This window comes from Mytilus californianus, unplaced genomic scaffold (genome assembly GCF_021869535.1).
Source record: "Mytilus californianus isolate M0D057914Y unplaced genomic scaffold, xbMytCali1.0.p SCAF_46, whole genome shotgun sequence".
Classification (NCBI taxonomy): domain Eukaryota; kingdom Metazoa; phylum Mollusca; class Bivalvia; order Mytilida; family Mytilidae; genus Mytilus; species Mytilus californianus.
Window position 1 is genome coordinate 947,157 of NW_026262697.1, and position 22,342 is coordinate 969,498.

Consider the following 22,342-nt stretch of genomic DNA (forward strand, 5'->3'; position numbering starts at 1 on the left):
TAACAAATATCATTGACTTAACATTAGGGGTTCATCTTAAACTGATCTAGTCACAAACTAATACATGTAAACTAAGCAATAGTTTCAAAGTCAATAGACCATGACTGAGGGGGCGGGGCCATATATTCTCCATGGAAATAAGATGTGCTAATGCGTATACAACTGCATACAAATTAACATTGGTTCCACTAAAAATGGTTCTCCTTGAACTGACCTAACCACAAACTAATACATATAAACTAAGCAAAAGTTTCAAAGTCAATAGACCATGACTGAGGGGCAGGGCCAAAAAATCTCCATGGAAATGAGATGTGCCAATGCTTATACAACTGCATATCAAATATCATTGACCTACCACTAGTGGTTCACCCTAACCTAGATCTAATCACAAACTAAAACATTGTTGATGCCGCCAGAAACACCATACTTATGTCTCCCTTTTTTACTCTGTCAAGACAAAAACCCAGAAAGGTCACAGAAGGTAATGTCATAAATGAGGTAGAGGATAGTATTTTGAAAATGGTCAACCAAATCATGATGGTCACCGTGTTTGTAAAACTTTCAAAGATGACTTCCTCATTAAGAACCCCTGGTTCAATAGCTTCCTTGTTAGTCAAAACACGCACGAGGAAACATGATACCAAATACAAGTCCTGGAATAACATATCAACTGGAAGATATACACTCTATACGCAGATGCTGCTGGAATATTGCAACATAGAAATGTACTGGTACAGTTCACTATGTGAATATCAAAATTATCATCAAAATAATTTTAATAAAATGCTTCGCCGAGCGCAGCTATGTGGTTTGGGTTTTGCTGTAGATTTTTTTTATCATATCAGGGCCTTTTCTAGCTTGCTATGCGGTATGGGTTTTGTTTTAGATTTGTCATGTCAGGGCCTTTTCTAGCTTGCTATGCGGTATGGGTTTTGTTTTAGATTTGTCATGTCAGGGCCTTTTCTAGCTTGCTTTGTGGTTTGGGTTTTGTTTTAGATTTGTCATGTCAGGGCCTTTTCTAGCTTGCTATGCGGTATGGGTTTTGTTTTAGATTTGTCATGTCAGGGCCTTTTCTAGCTTGCTATGCGGTATGGGTTTTGTTTTAGATTTGTCATGTCAGGGCCTTTTCTAGCTTGCTTTGTGGTTTGGGTTTTGTTTTAGATTTGTCATGTCAGGGCCTTTTCTAGCTTGCTATGCGGTAAGGGTTTTGTTTTAGATTTGTCATGTCAGGGCCTTTTCTAGCTTGCTTTGTGGTTTGGGTTTTGTTTTAGATTTGTAATGTCAGGGCCTTTTCTAGCTTGCTTTGTGGTTTGGGTTTTGTTTTAGATTTGTCATGTCAGGGCCTTTTCTAGCTTGCTTTGTGGTTTGGGTTTTGTTTTAGATTTGTCATGTCAGGGCCTTTTCTAGCTTGCTATGCGGTATGGTTTTTGTTTTAGATTTGTCATGTCAGGGCCTTTTCTAGCTTGCTATGCGGTATGGGTTTTGTTTTAGATTTGTCATGTCAGGGCCTTTTCTAGCTTGCTTTGTGGTTTGGGTTTTGTTTTAGATTTGTCATGTCAGGGCCTTTTCTAGCTTGCTATGCGGTAAGGGTTTTGTTTTAGATTTGTCATGTCAGGGCCTTTTCTAGCTTGCTTTGTGGTTTGGGTTTTGTTTTAGATTTGTCATGTTAGGGCCTTTTCTAGCTTGCTTTGTGGTTTGGGTTTTGTTTTAGATTTGTCATGTCAGGGCCTTTTCTAGCTTGCTTTGTGGTTTGGGTTTTGTTTTAGATTTGTCTTGTCAGGGCCTTTTCTAGCTTGCTTTGAGGTTTGGGTTTTGTTTTAGATTTGTCTTGTCAGGGCCTTTTCTAGCTTGCTATGTTGTTTGGGTTTTGTGGTAGATTTGTCATGTCAGGGCCTTTTCTTGCTTGCTTTGTGATTTGGGTTTTGTTTTAGATTTGTCATGTCAGGGCCTTTTCTAGCTTGCTATGTGGTTTGGGTTTTGCTGTAGATTTTTTTTATCATATCAGGGCCTTTTCTAGCTTGCTATGTGGTTTGGGTTTTGTGGTAGATTTGTCATGTCAGGGCCTTTTCTAGCTTGCTATGTGGTTTGGGTTTTGCTGTAGATTTTTTTATCATATCAGGGCCTTTTCTAGCTTGCTATGTGGTTTGGGTTTTGTTTTAGATTTGTCATGTCGGGGCCTTTTCTAGCTTGCTATGTGGTTTGGGTTTTGTGGTAGATTTGTCTTGTCAGGGCCTTTTCTAGCTCGCTATGTGGTTTGGGTTTTGTTGTAGATTTGTCATGCCAGGGCCTTTTATATCTTGCTTTGTTGTTTGGGTTTTGCTATATTTGGAAGTTTTTAAAGTATATGTTTTCTTTCTGTATACTAAGGACATATGGAAGAAGGCACAGTTTTTCCTTGCTATTACTGAAACACAAAATCAAAAGGTCTTACCTGTTTAACTTATCATTGAATTTATGTTGAAAGTCTGTAATATGAAGGTTTTAGTACAAGTATCTCATAAACTTAACATTATCAATGTTCTACAAATTATTGATTTTTTTTTTGAAATTTTGAAAAATCTTGAAGAAAAAAAGTATGACCCCCCCCCCAATTTTTTTTTTTTCAAAAAATTTGAAATTTCACAAATTTTGAAGAAAAAAAATATGAACCCCCAAAATTTTGAAGATTATTTTCTTTTCAGGAAAAATGTACAATTTCAGAGAGTTCCATAACCTTTAACACAAGTAATTGTCTGGAAACTAGAAAAATGCTTATTTTTGGCCCCTTTTTTTGCCTTAATTCCTGAACGTTTGGGGCAATTACCCCCAAACTCAATCCCAGACTTCCCTTTGTGATATGGAACCTTGTGGTACAATTTCAGAGAGATCCTTACACTTACACACAATTTATTGTCAGGAAACTACAAAATGATTGTTTTGACCCCTTTTTGGCCCCTAATTCCTAAACTGTTAGTACCATAACCCCCAAAATCAATCCATATGTGCCTTTTGTGGTATTGAACCTTCTGGTAAAATTTCATAGAGATCCATTCACTTAAACTTATTTTATTGTCCAGGAACCAAATGTGTCTTCGGATGATGACGACATGATAGCATTATACGAACGCAAATTTTTTTCGGTCGTATAAAAGTATTGAAAATAGCCCTGTCAGAAGGAGTTGTCAGAAAGTCAGAAGCCTGCAATTCAGTGGTTGTTTGCTGCTGTACATCATATTAGTTTTTCCCTTACTGTCTTTTACATAAATCTTTCTCTTTCATTTTCTCTTTTGAATTGGTTTAGATTTGTCATGTCAGGGCCTGTTCTAGCTTGCTATGCGGTATGGGTTTTGTTTTAGATTTGTCATGTCAGGGCTTTTTCTAGTTTGCCATGTGGTTTGGGTTTTGTTTTAGATTTGTCATGTCAGGGCCTTTTCTAGCTTGTTATGAGGTATGGGTTTGTTGCAGATTTGTCAAATCAGGGACTTTTCTAGCTTGCTATGTGGTTTGGGTTTTGTTGTAGATTTGTCATGTCAGGGCCTTTTCTAGCTTGCTATGTGGTTTGGGTTTAGTCGTAGATTTGTCATGTCAGGGCCTTTTCTAGCTTGCTATGTGGTTTGGGTTTTGTTGTAGATTTGTCATGTCAGGGTCTTTTCTAGCTTGCTATGTGGTTTGGGTTTTGTTGTAGATTTGTCATGTCAGGGTCTTTTCTAGCTTGCGAGGAGGTTTGGGTTTAGTCGTAGATTTGTCAAGTCAGGGCCTTTTCTAGCTTGCTATATGGTTTGGGTTTTGTTTTAGATTTGTCATGCAGGGCATTTTCTAGGTTGCTATGTGGTATGGGTTTTGTTGTAGATTTGTCAAGTCAGAGCCTTTCTAGTTTGCTTTGTGGTTTGAGTTTTGTTTTAGATTTGTCACGCCAGGGTCTTTTCTAGCTTGTGAGGTGTTTTGGGTTTGATCCTAGATTTGTCAAGTCAGGGCCTTTTCTAGCTTACTATGTGGTTTGTGTCATGTCAGGGCCTTTTTTCTAGCTTGCTATGTTGTTTGGGTTTTGTTTTAGATTTGTCATGTCAGGGCCTTTTTTCTAGCTTGCTATGTTGTTTGGGTTTTGCTGTAGATTTGTCATGTCAGGGCCTTTTCTAGCTTGCTTTGTGGTTTGGGTTTTGTTTTAGATTTGTCATGTCAAGGCCTTTTCTAGCTTGCTATGTGGTTTGGGTTTTGTTTTAGATTTGTCATGTCAAGGCCTTTTCTAGCTTGCTATGTTGTTTGGGTTTTGTGGTAGATTTGTCATGTCAGGGCCTTTTCTAGCTTGCTATGTGGTTTGGGTTTTGTGGTAGATTTGTCTTGTCAGGGCCTTTTCTAGCTTGCTATGTGGTTTGGGTTTTGTGGTAGATTTGTCTTGTCAGGGCCTTTTCTAGCTTGCTATGTTGTTTGGGTTTTGCTGTAGATTTGTCATGTCAGGGCCTTTTCTAGCTTACTATGTGGTTTGGGTTTTGTGGTAGATTTGTCTTGTCAAGGCCTTTTATAGCTTGCTATGTGGTTTGGGTTTTGCGATATTTGGAAGTTTTCAAAGCATATGTTTTCTTTCTGTATACTAAGGACACACTTGTAAAACAAATAGTTCACAATCACAATATAATGCCAATGTTTATGGAAGAAGGCACAGTTTTTCCTTGCTATTACTGAAACACACGATAAAAAGGTCTTGCCTGTTTTACTTATCATTGAATTTATGTTGAAAGTATGTAATATGAAGGTTTTAGTACAAGTATCTCATAAACTTAACATTATCAATGTTCTACAAAAATGAGAAGTAACCAACAGATAAACCCTGCCAGACAGACACCTTAGAATCATTCCATACATCAAATATAGTTGACCTATTACTTATAGTATCTGATAAACTGACAAAATTACAAAAACTTATCATTGACCAATGAACAATGAACAATGAAAACGTGGTCAAGGTCATATGAATCCTGCCTTACACCAAATACAATTGGAATATTGCTTAAAATATCTGCGAAAATGAGGTCAAGGTCAGGTTAAACATGCCAGACAAACATGTACACCTAACAATCATTCCATGAAAATGAGGTCAAGGTCAGATGAAACATGCCAGACAAACATGCCTGATGGACATATAGATGTTGCAAGGAACCTGTAACCAAATATAGTTATCCTATTACTCATAATAAATAGGGAATGTGTCCATGGGACACAGATGATACCCCCACTTGCATATAATGTTATAAAGGGACATAACTCAAGAACTGTAAAAGTGACAAAACCCAAATTTGTACTTGATCAGAGTTTTGTGGTAATTAGCATTGTGTATACGTTTCATAACATTTAGTTGAGGCAAACTAAAGTTAGAGAACGGAAACAAAAATTCCAGCAATTTTTCCATTTGTAAAGGGGCATGACTTTAGAAAGATAAAAGTGACGCCACCAAAGTTCAAACTTGATTTGTGTTTTGTGGTAATAAGCATTGTGTATAAGTTTCATAACATTTGGTTGAGGCAAACTAAAGTTAGAGAACGGAAACAAAAAATTAAGCAATTTTTCCATTTGTAAAGGGCATAACTCTAAAACAGTAAAAGTGACGCCACCAAAATTTAAACTTGATCTGTGTTTTGTGGTAATAAGCATTGTGTATATGTTTCATAACATTTGGTTGAGGCAAACTAAAATAAGAGAACGGAAACATAAAATTCAGCAATTTTTCAATTTGTAAAGGGGCATAACTCAAGAACGACAAAAGTGACGCCACCAAAATTCAAATTGATCTGTGTTTTGTGGTAATAAGCATTGTGTATAAGTTTCATAACATTTGGCAAACTAAAGTTAGAGAATGGAAACCAATTTTGGGATGGATGTATGTACGGACGGACGTACAGACGGACAAGGGTAAAACTTAATGTCCCCTCTGGGCGGGGGCATAATAAGCGAGTATTTCACTTGACAAAAAAACACTGTTTTTCAAGCATTCGTTGTACCACGAAGGTTCAAGGACAATGGACATATGACAGATGGAAACTTCATAAGATAAGGTATCTGCATACAAGGTATGAAGCATCCAGTTCTTTTACCTTCTGAAATATAAAGCTTTATACAAATAGTTAACGCTATCGCCCCTGGATAGTAATCCCTTTGGTTTGCATTCTGCAACTTTCATCTCAGGTGAGCCAAAAATTGCCTGATATAAAGAAAAACACCATTTAACCCAACACCTTTATTAACTAAAGTAGTTATATACAGCTACGAGATTACACACATACATTGGTTATTAAAAAAATCACTTCTATTTTTTTTTCTCCTTTTTTGGGGGAGACTTTTTTATGGAAATTGATTTCACTCATATATGACATGCTAACTATTAAAGAGGGCAGAGAGGGGAAGATGTTTTTTACAGAGTTTAAGGTTACACACATAAAATGCTAAACAATTCAGGCTGACAGAAAAATTTGTCTAGGTGAGATATACAATAATAGGAAACATACTCTTTAATTTGAAGGAAATTAAAAATTATCCAAAGTCATAAACATGAATAATAAAGACTCTAAAGGGGCTTTACAATAATTATACTGATCATAAACACTCTAAAGGGGCTTTACAATAATTATACTGATCATATGAGAATTAAACCTTCTAAATGTATGACTTTACAAAAAGCACATCAAAACTTCAAATTAGTTACTATGGAATCTCTTCTTCATAATGTGATGTAGTTCATTATAAGGACTACCAAACATTACCATCTAAATGTGATTCTTGTATAGAAATGACCATATATGGAAGTGCAGGCTGTTCTTTTGGGGTTGTGGATTAGAGACTGAATTTAATTCAAAAATTAAACTGCAGACCTACAACTTTCTGTCAAACATATTGTGCAAGTTTGGAAATTCTCACCAATTCTCCTTCATCAATCAATACTGATAAAACTGAGATAAAATTCCAAATAGGATGACCTTGTTAAATCTCATGCTTCTGACGTTAAAAGCTAAAGTGGAAAGTGATCGTATTAGAAATTACTATTCAGATTATACTCTTTTCCTCTGTGTCATTCCTAATTTACAAATCTACGACAGAACATATTATCAACTTGTGTTCACTGAAATTCACAATAACACTGGTGTCCTTGACCTTCAAACAGGTTAATGCATACAAGTTCTGCTTAAGATCTCCTTTAGAAATTCCTATAGTATGATGTGCACACTTATACAGAAAAGATCATTTACAATGAATAAAATATAAAAGTAGGTCAGTTAGAATTAATACAACATTGACATAGTACTAAAAAGTTTGGTAATATAGTATCATTGTTAGTATCTTGTGACTTTTATCTACAATGGTCTATTAATAGTCACTTAATATAAAAGATTCATTCATAAAGACAGAAATAAATCATCACTTACTGACAACTTTTTAGAACATAGTCATACTTCTTTCTGAAATAATAGGGTATCAGTCATGTGCAAAGTCCAATCACTGCAATCATCTGTCAAATCTCATCACCATCAACTTAACACCAAGTGTTTTATATTAATGTGATGAGAAATTGAAGCTTTTCCCTGTCATATTTAAGCTACACCAGACTTTGTCTCTCAAACAGATCCTGTCCATTACTTCTTAACCCTAAACATAATATTCATTAAGTTAATTCTAATCGGGCCATCCTTATAATGTTGGGGGTGTTTCACATCAACAAACTTCTATTTTTTTGTCTTTCTTTTTTGAACTTAGTGTGGCTATGTCAAACTTTACATGACAATGGATGCCCATGTTACAATAATATAATGCCCATTACAATCTGTGTTGGTCACAAAATAAAAATGTACAAATACAGCAAATGGTCACAACATAAATAAAATTCTACCATCTCAGGTAACAAAATATCATCATTAAAAATAAAACATTTCTGTAAGCTCCTACATTTCCAGTATGATGAACAAAAAACAGAAATTAACACTTTTTGTTTAAAATGAAGGAAATTACAGATGAATAAAACATATTTACAAATCTACATAATGCTGGACTTCTGACCGAGCATTTAATGTTGGTTTTAACATTAAGGACAAGGAATATATACTGTTGGTCTTGTACTTGTAATATACAATAATCAAACAATACTGGCACACACATTTCTTGGAGTCAGCAACCATATAATCAAAAAAATTACAATACTTAACAAAAAACTTTTTAGCTAAGCTAAACATTAAACCTTCAAAGATTTTATGGCTTTTAGTTTCAGCAAACTTAAATCTCTTAAGAGTTTTTTACTTATAGTTTTAGCAAAGGTAAACCTCTGAACATTTAATACCTGGCTGTAAGAATGAATGAAAGATTTTTGATATTTCATTCAAAATCCTAGTGATATTATTTTTATAATTTAGAATATCCTTATAAATACTACATTATCATTTGTTCAAGTTATACTAGAACTCTATAATTAATTTACTTTGCACAACAAAAATTATAAAATTCAAAATTCAAAAATTAAAATCAATCATTATATTTAAAATTTCTATTTATTTCTTATATTTTCCATTTGCTTTTAAAAAATCTCACCAAACTATTACTTGAAAGGTTTATATAAAATCATATGAAAATATACACCAGTTAATAATGTGTCTGATCTCTCACAGTGTAAAATATTGTACTCTATATCTACTGAGCATCTGATGTTCAATCTTTGTGTAAAACACTTGCTATAAAAGACTCCCTGAAAAATGTTTAAAAGAGTAAAAAATAATATGGTGCATAACGAAAAGTAAATGTGTGTAAAACCTTGATTGAATTAATCACTAAAATCATTTGGACAAATAATGTTTGATTAAAGATGTTACAACATTCCCCTTCTCACAAAATATCTCCCTGTCTTTTAATAAACATATAAATAGTTTTTTCTCCATTATGTCGAAGCATGAAGTAACTCTCATTTAAATAGACCCATCGGGCGGGCCCTGAGATTTCAGCTTTTCTATGTTGATGGAACACGCTCTCTTCACCTGCGGTTAACGCTGGACTCTGTGAGAGGTTACGAGGACTTTTAACCGTTGATATCTCTGTTACAGATTCATACCCATGGTGTCCATCCTTCATAGAGGACTGCTAAGTTGTCGAGATTTGTGGCATCTTTTATAATGAAATCCACCTGCACAAATAAATAATGTTTGAAAATTAGAAAAAATTGATACTGATAATTAATAACTAAATCAATTATCTGTTTCTTCATGGTTATCACATAAATAACTGTTGCCTATAAGGAATCATATTACAAATGTAGCAATAAAAATAGTATTAGCATGATGAACAACAAAAGTAAACATGAATTTTCAGCTGAGTTTGGTTGTAAATGAAATCTATACTACTAAAGGAAGAGACCGATTTCATTGAGCCGCAACTCCTCTGAAACCATACAAAGTCGGAAATATTTGTGATATGATGTATAAATGTAGTGTTTTGTACTTCCTAAATTTGTCTTTGAAACAATCTTTTTTCCACAGAAAACGCCAATTTTTGAGAAAATATCGAAATTCGGAGACTGTTATCGATCCGTGTCTTATACACTTTCGCGCATGCTCAGTCGACATACTGCCTGCGAAATGATGTTGATTACAAATAACACCACTCCAGGCCCTTTTGTTTTCTAAATAATTAATATTACAAATAATTAAAAAGTTCCAGGTTGACGGGTTCAAGCATAAAGATTTTGAAAGCAGAGAAAACCGTGCCTCTTATAATCAACATGACTTTTATATCATATGACAATACCAAAACTAAAAATCCAGATGAGAAATAAGGCTTATACATAATTAGATACTTTAATTCAGTCACGGACCCGCGATGTCGCGGGTGTGGTCTAGTTGATTTTAAATTTGAAGAATATTGCTATTTTTTGCATATCTAGGAAACTCAAAACTACACTTTGAAAAAAGTCATTATAACTGGTGTTAAGGGATAATAACATCTGATATAAATATTGTAAGGCATTGACTTCAGGTAAAAATCAGTGTTTTAATGGAAACCTTATATTCAGTGGTTTTCTAAATGACAAAATAGCAAAAACCACAAATAATCAAACTGACCTATATGTAGTAGTTTATAATTTTGTGCTAAAAGATTATTTACCATAGTTGACCAAAAATAAGTCTAAAAGACAAACAATTTTGTATAATGTTGTATCAAAAAGTTCAAAATATTATATTCAGTTTTTTTACCTTCAATTATTAATTTTCCAGTCAGTGTTTCACTCTTGTATGAGTATTATTGCATCCAGTTACTCCAAAGTATTTCTGTAAATCAACTAAAACTTACTTGTTCAGCGACAGTAAATCGTTTGTTTGGGTCAGGATCTCGACCATCCAGTTTCATTTTTACTCGTCTCCAAACACTGACAGCATAGGAGTTTCTTTCTTGGATGGCTACAATAATTGACTACACATAAATCATCTGATAATGAGACCTTTACCAGAATCAAGAATAAACATAAAATTTTGATAATACTATGTGATTTGTGGACACAGTCCTTCTTACAGTGCTTTAATGATATCCAATTACTTTATAGTATTTGGAGAAAAATTGCCCATCATGGTTACAACTTTTGATTGCACTACAGTTTCATGTGATTACAAGGGTAAACTATGAATCATATATTTTTGTTAATTGGAAAAATTCGATTACTTCATTCTATTCATTCCAATATATTCTTTACTTGTTGTCTCAGTTTGTCTATAAATTGTAGCAAACCAATTTTTATGCCTTTTTTTATCCAATGAAACTCACAAACCTCTTACACACATTTAGAACTGTGAACACAAAAAGAGTGGACACATTTTAAACAAAAAAATTCCTATGCATAGCTGTAACTTTATCAATAAGTAAAATATTTGGGTAATTTTAGTACCAAATGAAAGCTAAGGGATCAATGTAGAACCCTTGTTAAAATTTTCTTTTGAATAATAAAAAATATATGAACTTAAGATAGGAGGGCATATTTTCCCTGTTGCTCAGATCAGAAGTACCTGTTTTTATTATACTACCCAACTTCTGGGAACCAGTGTGCTCTAATATGCAATTAAAGATATGTTGATTTTTTCAGCACAAGTCAGGGTAAGGAACAGTTTTGACATGAAATGACTACCACTATATTTAAACTTAACACAAAATAGCTATGAATGCCTGAAGTTGCAGAATTTAACATAGAAAGCAGGGGCTATGCATTAGTGGTGTTATTCCTTAGGCTTAAATAGTTTCTGAGGAAAGTATGACAAAAATATTTGTTGGAAGAAAGGATGGATGGACAAGCATATATAGTCTCCATGTTTACAGAGAGGTTGGGGTTTAACAATAAAGAAGACAGAACAGATAGTTTACTGACCTTTCCCTGTTCTAGGAGGGGGTGGGGGTTTAACAATAAAGAAGACAGAACAGATAGTTTACTGACCTTTCCCTGTTCTAGGAGGGGGTGGGGGTTTAACAATAAAGAAGACAGAATAGATAGTTTACTGACCTTTCCCTGTTCTAGGAGGGGGTGGGGGTTTAACAATAAAGAAGACAGAATAGATAGTTTACTGACCTTTCCCTGTTCTAGTAGGGAGAGGGGGGGGGTTAACAATAAAGAAGACAGAACAGATAGTTTACTGACCTTTCCCTGTTCTAGGAGGGGGTGGGGGTTAACAATAAAGAAGACAGAACAGATAGTTTACTGACCTTTCCCTGTTCTAGGAGGGGGTGGGGGTTAACAATAACGAAGACAGAACAGATAGTTTACTGACCTTTCCCTGTTCTAGGAGGGGGTGGGGGTTTAACAATAAAGAAGACAGAATAGATAGTTTACTGACCTTTCCCTGTTCTAGGAGGGGGTGGGGGTTAACAATAAAGAAGACAGAACAGATAGTTTACTGACCTTTCCCTGTTCTAGGAGGGGGTTGGGGTTTAACAATAAAGAAGACAGAACAGATAGTTTACTGACCTTTCCCTGTTCTAGGAGGGGGTGGGGGTTTAACAATAAAGAAGACAGAACAGATAGTTTACTGACCTTTCCCTGTTCTAGGAGGGGGTGGGGGTTAACAATAAAGAAGACAGAACAGATAGTTTACTGACCTTTCCCTGTTCTAGGAGGGGATGGGGGTTTAACAATAAAGAAGACAGAACAGATAGTTTACTGACCTTTCCCTGTTCTAGGAGGGGGTGGGGGTTCAACAATAAAGAAGACAGAATAGATAGTTTACTGACCTTTCCCTGTTCTAGGAGGGGGTGGGGGTTTAACAATAAAGAAGACAGAATAGATAGTTTACTGACCTTTCCCTGTTCTAGTAGGGGGTGGGGGTTAACAATAAAGAAGACAGAATAGATAGTTTACTGACCTTTCCCTGTTCTAGGAGGGGGTGGGGGTTTAACAATAAAGAAGACAGAACAGATAGTTTACTGACCTTTCCCTGTTCTAGGAGGGGGTGGGGGTTAACAATAAAGAAGACAGAACAGATAGTTTACTGACCTTTCCCTGTTCTAGGAGGGGGTGGGGGTTAACAATAAAGAAGACAGAACAGATAGTTTACTGACCTTTCCCTGTTTTAGTAGGGAGAGGGGGGGGGGGGGGTTAACAATAACGAAGACAGAACAGATAGTTTACTGACCTTTCCCTGTTCTAGTAGGGAGAGGGGGGGGGGGGGGGGTAACAATAACGAAGACAGAACAGATAGTTTACTGACCTTTCCCTGTTCTAGGAGGGGGTGGGGGTTTAACAATAAAGAAGACAGAACAGATAGTTTACTGACTATTCCCTGTTCTAGTAGGGAGAGGGGGGGGGGGGGGTTAACAATAACGAAGACAGAACAGATAGTTTACTGACCTTTCCCTGTTCTAGGAGGGGGTGGGGGTTTAACAATAAAGAAGACAGAACAGATAGTTTACTGACCTTTCCCTGTTCTAGGAGGGGGTGGGGGTTTAACAATAAAGAAGACAGAACAGATAGTTTACTGACCTTTCCCTGTTCTAGGAGGGGGTGGGGGTTCAACAATAAAGAAGACAGAATAGATAGTTTACTGACCTTTCCCTGTTCTAGGAGGGGGTGGGGGTTTAACAATAAAGAAGACAGAATAGATAGTTTACTGACCTTTCCCTGTTCTAGTAGGGGGTGGGGGTTAACAATAAAGAAGACAGAACAGATAGTTTACTGACCTTTCCCTGTTCTAGGAGGGGGTGGGGGTTTAACAATAAAGAAGACAGAACAGATAGTTTACTGACCTTTCCCTGTTCTAGGAGGGGGTGGGGGTTTAACAATAAAGAAGACAGAACAGATAGTTTACTGACCTTTCCCTGTTCTAGGAGGGGGTGGGGGTTAACAATAAAGAAGACAGAACAGATAGTTTACTGACCTTTCCCTGTTCTAGGAGGGGATGGGGGTTAACAATAAAGAAGACAGAACAGATAGTTTACTGACCTTTCCCTGTTCTAGGAGGGGGTGGGGGTTTAACAATAAAGAAGACAGAACAGATAGTTTACTGACCTTTCCCTGTTCTAGGAGGGGATGGGGGTTAACAATAAAGAAGACAGAACAGATAGTTTACTGACCTTTCCCTGTTCTAGGAGGGGGTGGGGGTTTAACAATAAAGAAGACAGAACAGATAGTTTACTGACCTTTCCCTGTTCTAGGAGGGGGTGGGGGTTTAACAATAAAGAAGACAGAACAGATAGTTTACTGACCTTTCCCTGTTCTAGGAGGGAGAGGGGGGTTAACAATAAAGAAGACAGAACAGATAGTTTACTGACCTTTCCCTGTTCTAGTAGGGAGAGGGGGGGGGTTAACAATAACGAAGACAGAACAGATAGTTTACTGACCTTTCCCTGTTCTAGTAGGGAGACGGGGGGGGGGGGGGGTTAACAATAAAGAAGACAGAACAGATAGTTTACTGACCTTTCCCTGTTCTAGGAGGGGGTGGGGGTTAACAATAAAGAAGACAGAACAGATAGTTTACTGACCTTTCCCTGTTCTAGGAGGGGGTGGGGGTTAACAATAACGAAGACAGAACAGATAGTTTACTGACCTTTCCCTGTTCTAGTAGGGAGAGGGGGTGGGGGTTCAACAATAAAGAAGACAGAACAGATAGTTTACTGACCTTTCCCTGTTCTAGTAGGGAGAGGGGGTGGGGGTTAACAATAAAGAAGACAGAACAGATAGTTTACTGACCTTTCCCTGTTCTAGGAGGGGGTTGGGGTTTAACAATAAAGAAGACAGAACAGATAGTTTACTGACCTTTCCCTGTTCTAGGAGGGGGTGGGGGTTTAACAATAAAGAAGACAGAACAGATAGTTTACTGACCTTTCCCTGTTCTAGGAGGGGGTGGGGGTTAACAATAAAGAAGACAGAACAGATAGTTTACTGACCTTTCCCTGTTCTAGGAGGGGATGGGGGTTTAACAATAAAGAAGACAGAACAGATAGTTTACTGACCTTTCCCTGTTCTAGGAGGGGGTGGGGGTTCAACAATAAAGAAGACAGAATAGATAGTTTACTGACCTTTCCCTGTTCTAGGAGGGGGTGGGGGTTTAACAATAAAGAAGACAGAATAGATAGTTTACTGACCTTTCCCTGTTCTAGTAGGGGGTGGGGGTTAACAATAAAGAAGACAGAATAGATAGTTTACTGACCTTTCCCTGTTCTAGGAGGGGGTGGGGGTTTAACAATAAAGAAGACAGAACAGATAGTTTACTGACCTTTCCCTGTTCTAGGAGGGGGTGGGGGTTAACAATAAAGAAGACAGAACAGATAGTTTACTGACCTTTCCCTGTTCTAGTAGGGAGAGGGGGGGGGGTTAACAATAAAGAAGACAGAACAGATAGTTTACTGACCTTTCCCTGTTCTAGTAGGGAGAGGGGGGGGGGGGGGGTTAACAATAACGAAGACAGAACAGATAGTTTACTGACCTTTCCCTGTTCTAGGAGGGGGTGGGGGTTTAACAATAAAGAAGACAGAACAGATAGTTTACTGACCTTTCCCTGTTCTAGTAGGGAGAGGGGGGGGGGGGGTTAACAATAACGAAGACAGAACAGATAGTTTACTGACCTTTCCCTGTTCTAGGAGGGGGTGGGGGTTTAACAATAAAGAAGACAGAACAGATAGTTTACTGACCTTTCCCTGTTCTAGGAGGGGGTGGGGGTTTAACAATAAAGAAGACAGAACAGATAGTTTACTGACCTTTCCCTGTTCTAGGAGGGGGTGGGGGTTCAACAATAAAGAAGACAGAATAGATAGTTTACTGACCTTTCCCTGTTCTAGGAGGGGGTGGGGGTTTAACAATAAAGAAGACAGAATAGATAGTTTACTGACCTTTCCCTGTTCTAGTAGGGGGTGAGGGTTAACAATAAAGAAGACAGAACAGATAGTTTACTGACCTTTCCCTGTTCTAGGAGGGGGTGGGGGTTTAACAATAAAGAAGACAGAACAGATAGTTTACTGACCTTTCCCTGTTCTAGGAGGGGGTGGGGGTTTAACAATAAAGAAGACAGAACAGATAGTTTACTGACCTTTCCCTGTTCTAGGAGGGGGTGGGGGTTAACAATAAAGAAGACAGAACAGATAGTTTACTGACCTTTCCCTGTTCTAGGAGGGGGTGGGGGTTTAACAATAAAGAAGACAGAACAGATAGTTTACTGACCTTTCCCTGTTCTAGGAGGGGGTGGGGGTTTAACAATAAAGAAGACAGAACAGATAGTTTACTGACCTTTCCCTGTTCTAGTAGGGAGAGGGGGGGGGGGGTTAACAATAACGAAGACAGAACAGATAGTTTACTGACCTTTCCCTGTTCTAGTAGGGAGAGGGGGGGGGGGGGTTAACAATAAAGAAGACAGAACAGATAGTTTACTGACCTTTCCCTGTTCTAGGAGGGGGTGGGGGTTTAACAATAAAGAAGACAGAACAGATAGTTTACTGACCTTTCCCTGTTCTAGGAGGGGGTGGGGTTTAACAATAAAGAAGACAGAACAGATAGTTTACTGACCTTTCCCTGTTCTAGGAGGGGGTGGGGGTTTAACAATAAAGAAGACAGAACAGATAGTTTACTGACCTTTCCCTGTTCTAGGAGGGGGTGGGGGTTTAACAATAAAGAAGACAGAACAGATAGTTTACTGACCTTTCCATGTTCTAGGAGGGGGTGGGGTTTAACAATAAAGAAGACAGAACAGATAGTTTACTGACCTTTCCCTGTTCTAGGAGGGGGTGGGGGTTTAACAATAAAGAAGACAGAACAGATAGTTTACTGACCTTTCCCTGTTCTAGGAGGGGGTGGGGGTTTAACAATAAAGAAGACAGAACAGATAGTTTACTGACCTTTCCCTGTTCTAGTAGGGAGAGGGGGGGGGGTTAACAATAACGAAGACAGAACAGATAGTTTACTGACCTTTCCCTGTTCTAGTAGGGAGAGGGGGGGGGGGGGTTAACAATAAAGAAGACAGAACAGATAGTTTACTGACCTTTCCCTGTTCTAGGAGGGGGTGGGGGTTTAACAATAAAGAAGACAGAACAGATAGTTTACTGACCTTTCCCTGTTCTAGGAGGGGGTGGGGGTTAACAATAAAGAAGACAGAACAGATAGTTTACTGACCTTTCCCTGTTCTAGGAGGGGGTGGGGGTTAACAATAAAGAAGACAGAACAGATAGTTTACTGACCTTTCCCTGTTCTAGGAGGGGGTGGGGGTTTAACAATAAAGAAGACAGAACAGATAGTTTACCGACCTTTCCCTGTTCTAGGAGGGGGTGGGGGTTTAAAAATAAAGAAAACAGAACAGATAGTTTACTGACCTTTCCCTGTTCTAGTAGGGAGAGTGGGGGGGGGGGGGGGGTTAACAATAAAGAAGACAGAACAGATAGTTTACTGACCTTTCCCTGTTCTAGGAGGGGTGGGGGTTTAACAATAAAGAAGACAGAACAGATAGTTTACTGACCTTTCCCTGTTCTAGTAGGGAGATGGGGGGGGTTAACAATAAAGAAGACAGAACAGATAGTTTACTGACCTTTCCCTGTTCTAGGAGGGGGTGGGGTTTAACAATAAAGAAGACAGAACAGATAGTTTACTGACCTTTCCCTGTTCTAGGAGGGGGTGGGGGTTTAACAATAAAGAAGACAGAACAGATAGTTTACTGACCTTTCCCTGTTCTAGGAGGGGGTGGGGGTTTAACAATAAAGAAGACAGAACAGATAGTTTACTGACCTTTCCCTGTTCTAGGAGGGGGTGGGGGTTCAACAATAAAGAAGACAGAATAGATAGTTTACTGACCTTTCCCTGTTCTAGGAGGGGGTGGGGGTTTAACAATAAAGAAGACAGAATAGATAGTTTACTGACCTTTCCCTGTTCTAGGAGGGGGTGGGGGTTTAACAATAAAGAAGACAGAACAGATAGTTTACTGACCTTTCCCTGTTCTAGGAGGGGGTGGGGGTTAACAATAAAGAAGACAGAACAGATAGTTTACTGACCTTTCCCTGTTCTAGGAGGGGGTTGGGGTTTAACAATAAAGAAGACAGAACAGATAGTTTACTGACCTTTCCCTGTTCTAGGAGGGGATGGGGGTTAACAATAAAGAAGACAGAACAGAAAGTTTACTGACCTTTCCCTGTTCTAGGAGGGGGTGGGGGTTTAACAATAAAGAAGACAGAAGAGATAGTTTACTGACCTTTCCCTGTTCTAGGAGGGGGGTGGGGGTTTAACAATAAAGAAGACAGAAGAGATAGTTTACTGACCTTTCCCTGTTCTAGGAGGGGGTGGGGGTTAACAATAAAGAAGACAGAACAGATAGTTTACTGACCTTTCCCTGTTCTAGGAGGGGGTGGGGTTCAACAATAAAGAAGACAGAATAGATAGTTTACTACTGACCTTTCCCTGTTCTAGTAGGGAGAGGGGGGGTTAACAATAAAGAAGACAGAACAGATAGTTTACTGACCTTTCCCTGTTCTAGTAGGGGGTGGGGGTTTAACAATAAAGAAGACAGAATAGATAGTTTACTGACCTTTCCCTGTTCTAGTAGGGGGTGGGGGTTAACAATAAAGAAGACAGAACAGATAGTTTACTGACCTTTCCCTGTTCTAGGAGGGGGTGGGGGTTTAACAATAAAGAAGACAGAACAGATAGTTTACTGACCTTTCCCTGTTCTAGGAGGGGGTGGGGGTTTAACAATAAAGAAGACAGAACAGATAGTTTACTGACCTTTCCCTGTTCTAGGAGGGGGTGGGGGTTTAACAATAAAGAAGACAGAATAGATAGTTTACTGACCTTTCCCTGTTCTAGGAGGGAGAGGGGGGTTTAACAATAAAGAAGACAGAACAGATAGTTTACTGACCTTTCCCTGTTCTAGGAGGGAGAGGGGGGTTTAACAATAAAGAAGACAGAACAGATAGTTTACTGACCTTTCCCTGTTCTAGGATCTCTGGTTACTTTATCTGTTCTCTTTGTACTGGATCCTGAAAATACAATTCAATTAATTACAGAATCAAACAAGAGGCTCTCAAGAGCCTGAATCGCTCACCTGCATTTCAGAGGAGAAGATTTTTAAATGTTAGCAAACTTGATGAACAAATTGTGTAAAATTGTCTTTATAGGGCAATAACTCCTTAAGGGGTCAATTGACAATTTTGGTCATATTAACTTTTTTGTAGATCTTACTTTGCTGAACATTATTGCTGCTTACAGTTTATATATATCTATAATAATATTCAAAATAATAATAAAAAACTGCAAAATTTTGTTAAAACTACCAATTCGGTGGCAGCAACCCAACAATGGGTTCTTCGATTCGTCTGAAAATTTCAGAGCTGATAGATCTTGACCAACTGAACAATTTTACCCCATGTCACATTTGCTCTAAAAGATTTAGTTTTTGAGATATAAGCCAAAAACTGCATTTGACCCTTATGTTCTATTTTTAGCCATGGCGGCCATGTTTGTCGATGGATACAATTTATAAACAAGATACCCTAAGGAACATTTAGTTAAAAGTTGAGGGTAATTGGCCCAGTAGTTTCAGAGGAAAAGATTTTTAAATGTTAGCAAACTTTATGAACAAATTGTGTAAAATTGTCTTTAAAGGGCAATAACTCCTTAAGGGGTCAATTGACAATTATGGTCATTTAACTTTTTTGTAGATCTTACTTTGCTGAACATTATTGCTGCTTACAGTTTATATATATCTATAATAATATTCAAAAAAATAACAAAAAGCTGCAAAATTTTGTTTAAAACAACCAATTCGGTTGCAGCAACCCAACAATGGGTTGTTTGATTCGTCTGAAAATTTCAGAGCTGATAGATCTTGACCAACTGAACAATTTTACCCCATGTCAGATTTGCTCTAAAAGCTTTAGTTTTTGAGATATAAGCCAAAAACTTCATTTGACCCCTATGTTCTATTTTTAGCCATTGCGGCCATGTTTGTCGATGGATCAAAACTTCGGATACAATTTATAAACTAGATACCCTAAGGAACATTTAGTTAAAGTTTGAAGGTATTTGGCCCAGTAGTTTCAGAGAAGATTTTTGAAATAGTTTACGTCGACAGAGACAGACGACGACAGACGACGGACGCCAAGTCATGGCATAAGCTCACATGGGGCCCTTTGGGCCCCGGTGAGCTAAAAATCAGAAGACAAAGGCCATAAGTTTGTGTTTTTACAGAATATCCTGTTTTTTATCAGTAACATCGTCTTATGTTGAAGTATAGACAAGTCTGACAATATATAATTGGAAAAATAGTAATAAACCAGTTTTTAATCACTGGTTACAATGCAGTTCAAAGGAAGCATACAAATCATTCACAGGATATCTCTCACTTACCAGAATAGGAAAACATGGTTTGTAATGCACTTATCCTTTTGCTATAACTTTTTATCAACTTTTTGTATCATCTTTAATACAAATATACAGGTGAATAAAACAATGGCTTATAAAAATCATCCTTTCATCAACTAAACCTGTATGAAAAATGCTTTGTTAGATCTTTATGTGTAGGGTTCACTATGAGATGGATGTACTTACCAGAAATTTTAGCAAGCAATCCTGGATGAGGACTTCCTGGTGGAGTTGAGTCTCTAGGATTACTTGATTTTCTTACTGGACTCAGTATGTCTTTTGTTGATGGCCTTTTTAAGGTCACTGGAAAAAAAAATTTCAATATCATATATTTCATTATCTCCCTTTCCACAAGAGAAGGCTTTCCATTTTCATTGGAACATTACAGTTCAGTAGGACGATAAAAACATGGACTTCCTATTAATGCTTTATCTTCTGTAGCTAAATAACTTGGTAGCAAAAAACAAAATATTTAACAATTTATTTTATGTAGTTGACTCATATCTAATTAATTTAATAAAATGCTCCGCTGGGGCGCAGCTTGATACGACCGCAGAGGTCGAACCCTGAACAGTTGGGGCAAGTATGGACACAACATTCAAGCTTGATACAGCACTGAATTTGGATTGTAATTAAATATTTGACACAGCATAGGTTTCTGACACAGAATGAAAGTGGTCTAAGAACTTAAAAATTTTCAATTTACCTATTCATACATGTGATGGACTGTGAAACTCAGATCAGGAGATTGGGAAATTTTGGTCAGGAGATTAGGACTCAGATCAGGAGGTTTTTAATCGACATTAATTTTGTTGTAAATGTAACCGTGTGCTGTAAAAATGGTCTTTTAAAGTGTGTTTTCTTCAACTTTCCAACCAATTTATTATGTTTATAGTACCCTTGTACTTATAAAGTTTCTCCATCTTTATATTCTACATGTTCAATTTAACATTGTTTTTTTCCAGTATGTTCTTTAAATTTTTTACTTCATATTCTATAAAACAATCATTGCAACCAGAACATTTGTTTAGCTGTCTGCAAATAGTTTTTATTTTTTTTTTTTTCTCTTGCAAATAGTTTTTATTTGCAAACTCAGAAATTCATTCTATCTGAAAAGTTAGGGTCATAGTTATTATATAAATTTCAATTTAAGCCTTAAAAGGAAGTATAGAATCCTCAAATAATTTTCAAATTATTATTTTTTTATTTGTCCTAAGACATTTAAAATCATTTAATAACCATCCTTTTATGATTATTTGTTCAATTTATATTTTATTTATATTCTTTTAAAAATTTTCATTATTAAAAGGAAAGTAACTTAAAACAGGATAAATCAAGGGAAGTAACCCAATAAATACACAGTTTTTGTTACACAACGGCAGTTAGCCTGAGGTAAAAATCGTTGCTTACCAGTATGTTTGACACCCAAGCTGACAAGTGAAGCCATATAATTATGCATGTTAATTGATTTACAGGTAAAATATAACTTCAGGTAATGTCAGTTACACCAGATGCCTGAGATGTTATGTTGGGCAGAAATTTTTCATTCATGAAAAATTTCATACACAGGATTTTTTCAACGGGAGGTCGGGAGGAGACCCCTGAAAACGGGATTATTGTACTCCCATCGGGAGGTTCACATGTATGCCTATTCAAACCATATCATTATTATTTGCTTTTATATATAAATCAGAAATAACCAATTTAAAATGGAAAATGTTAAAGAAAAAAAAGGAAAAAAAAAAATCCCCCCCCCCCCCCCCCCAATTTTTTGAACCCCCTTATGATTCATCGCCCCCAAACTCAATCCCAGCTTTCCCTTTGTGGTATGGTACCTTGCAGTACAATTTCAGAGAGATTCATACACTTGAACACAAGTTATTGTCTGGAAACTAGAAAAATGCTTGTTTTTTGGCCCCTTTTTGGCCCCAAATTCCTAAACGTTTAGGGCAATTACCCCCAAACTCAATTCCAGCTTTCCCTTTGTGATATGGAACCTTGCAGTACAATTTCATAAAGATCCATACACTTACACACAAGTTATTGTCCTGAAACTAGAAAAATGCATGTTTTTTTTGCCCTTTTATGGCCCCTAATTACTAAAATTTTGAGGGAAAACCCCCAAAATCAATCCCAGCCTTCCATTTGCGATATGGAACCTTGTAGTACAATTTCATAAAGATCCATACACTAACAAACAAGTTATTGTCATGAAACTAGAAAAATGCTTGTTTTTTGCCCCTTTTTGGCCCCTAATTCCTAATATTTGGAGGAAATTACCCCAAAAATCAATCCCAGTATTCCCTTTGTGATATGGAACCTTGTAGTACAATTTCATAAAGATCCATACACTTACAAACAAGTTATTGTCATGAAACTAGAAAAATGCTTGTTTTTTGCCCCTTTTTGGCCCCTAATTCCTAAAATTTGGAGACAATTACCCCCAAAATCAATCCCAGCATTCCCTTTGTGATATGGAACCTTGTGGTACAATGTCAGAGAGATCCATACACTTACACACAAGTTATG

General features: G+C 37.2%; 1 protein-coding gene across 2 annotated transcripts in view; it reads right to left on the reverse strand.

Moving 5' to 3' along the window:
• Positions 1-6,193: 6,193 nt before the first annotated feature.
• LOC127700010 (serine/threonine-protein kinase SMG1-like) overlaps positions 6,194-22,342 on the reverse strand; it is a 182,357-nt gene continuing 166,208 nt past the window's right edge. For both annotated transcript variants that reach the window (XM_052203441.1, XM_052203440.1), the window contains exons 72-75: positions 20,000-20,116; positions 18,376-18,429; positions 10,294-10,400; positions 6,194-9,130 (exon numbers count right to left, since the gene is read on the reverse strand). In XM_052203441.1, the coding sequence (XP_052059401.1) occupies positions 9,053-9,130; positions 10,294-10,400; positions 18,376-18,429; positions 20,000-20,116 (356 nt within the window). In that variant the 3' untranslated portion in view covers positions 6,194-9,052. The remainder of the gene's footprint in view (positions 9,131-10,293; positions 10,401-18,375; positions 18,430-19,999; positions 20,117-22,342) is intronic.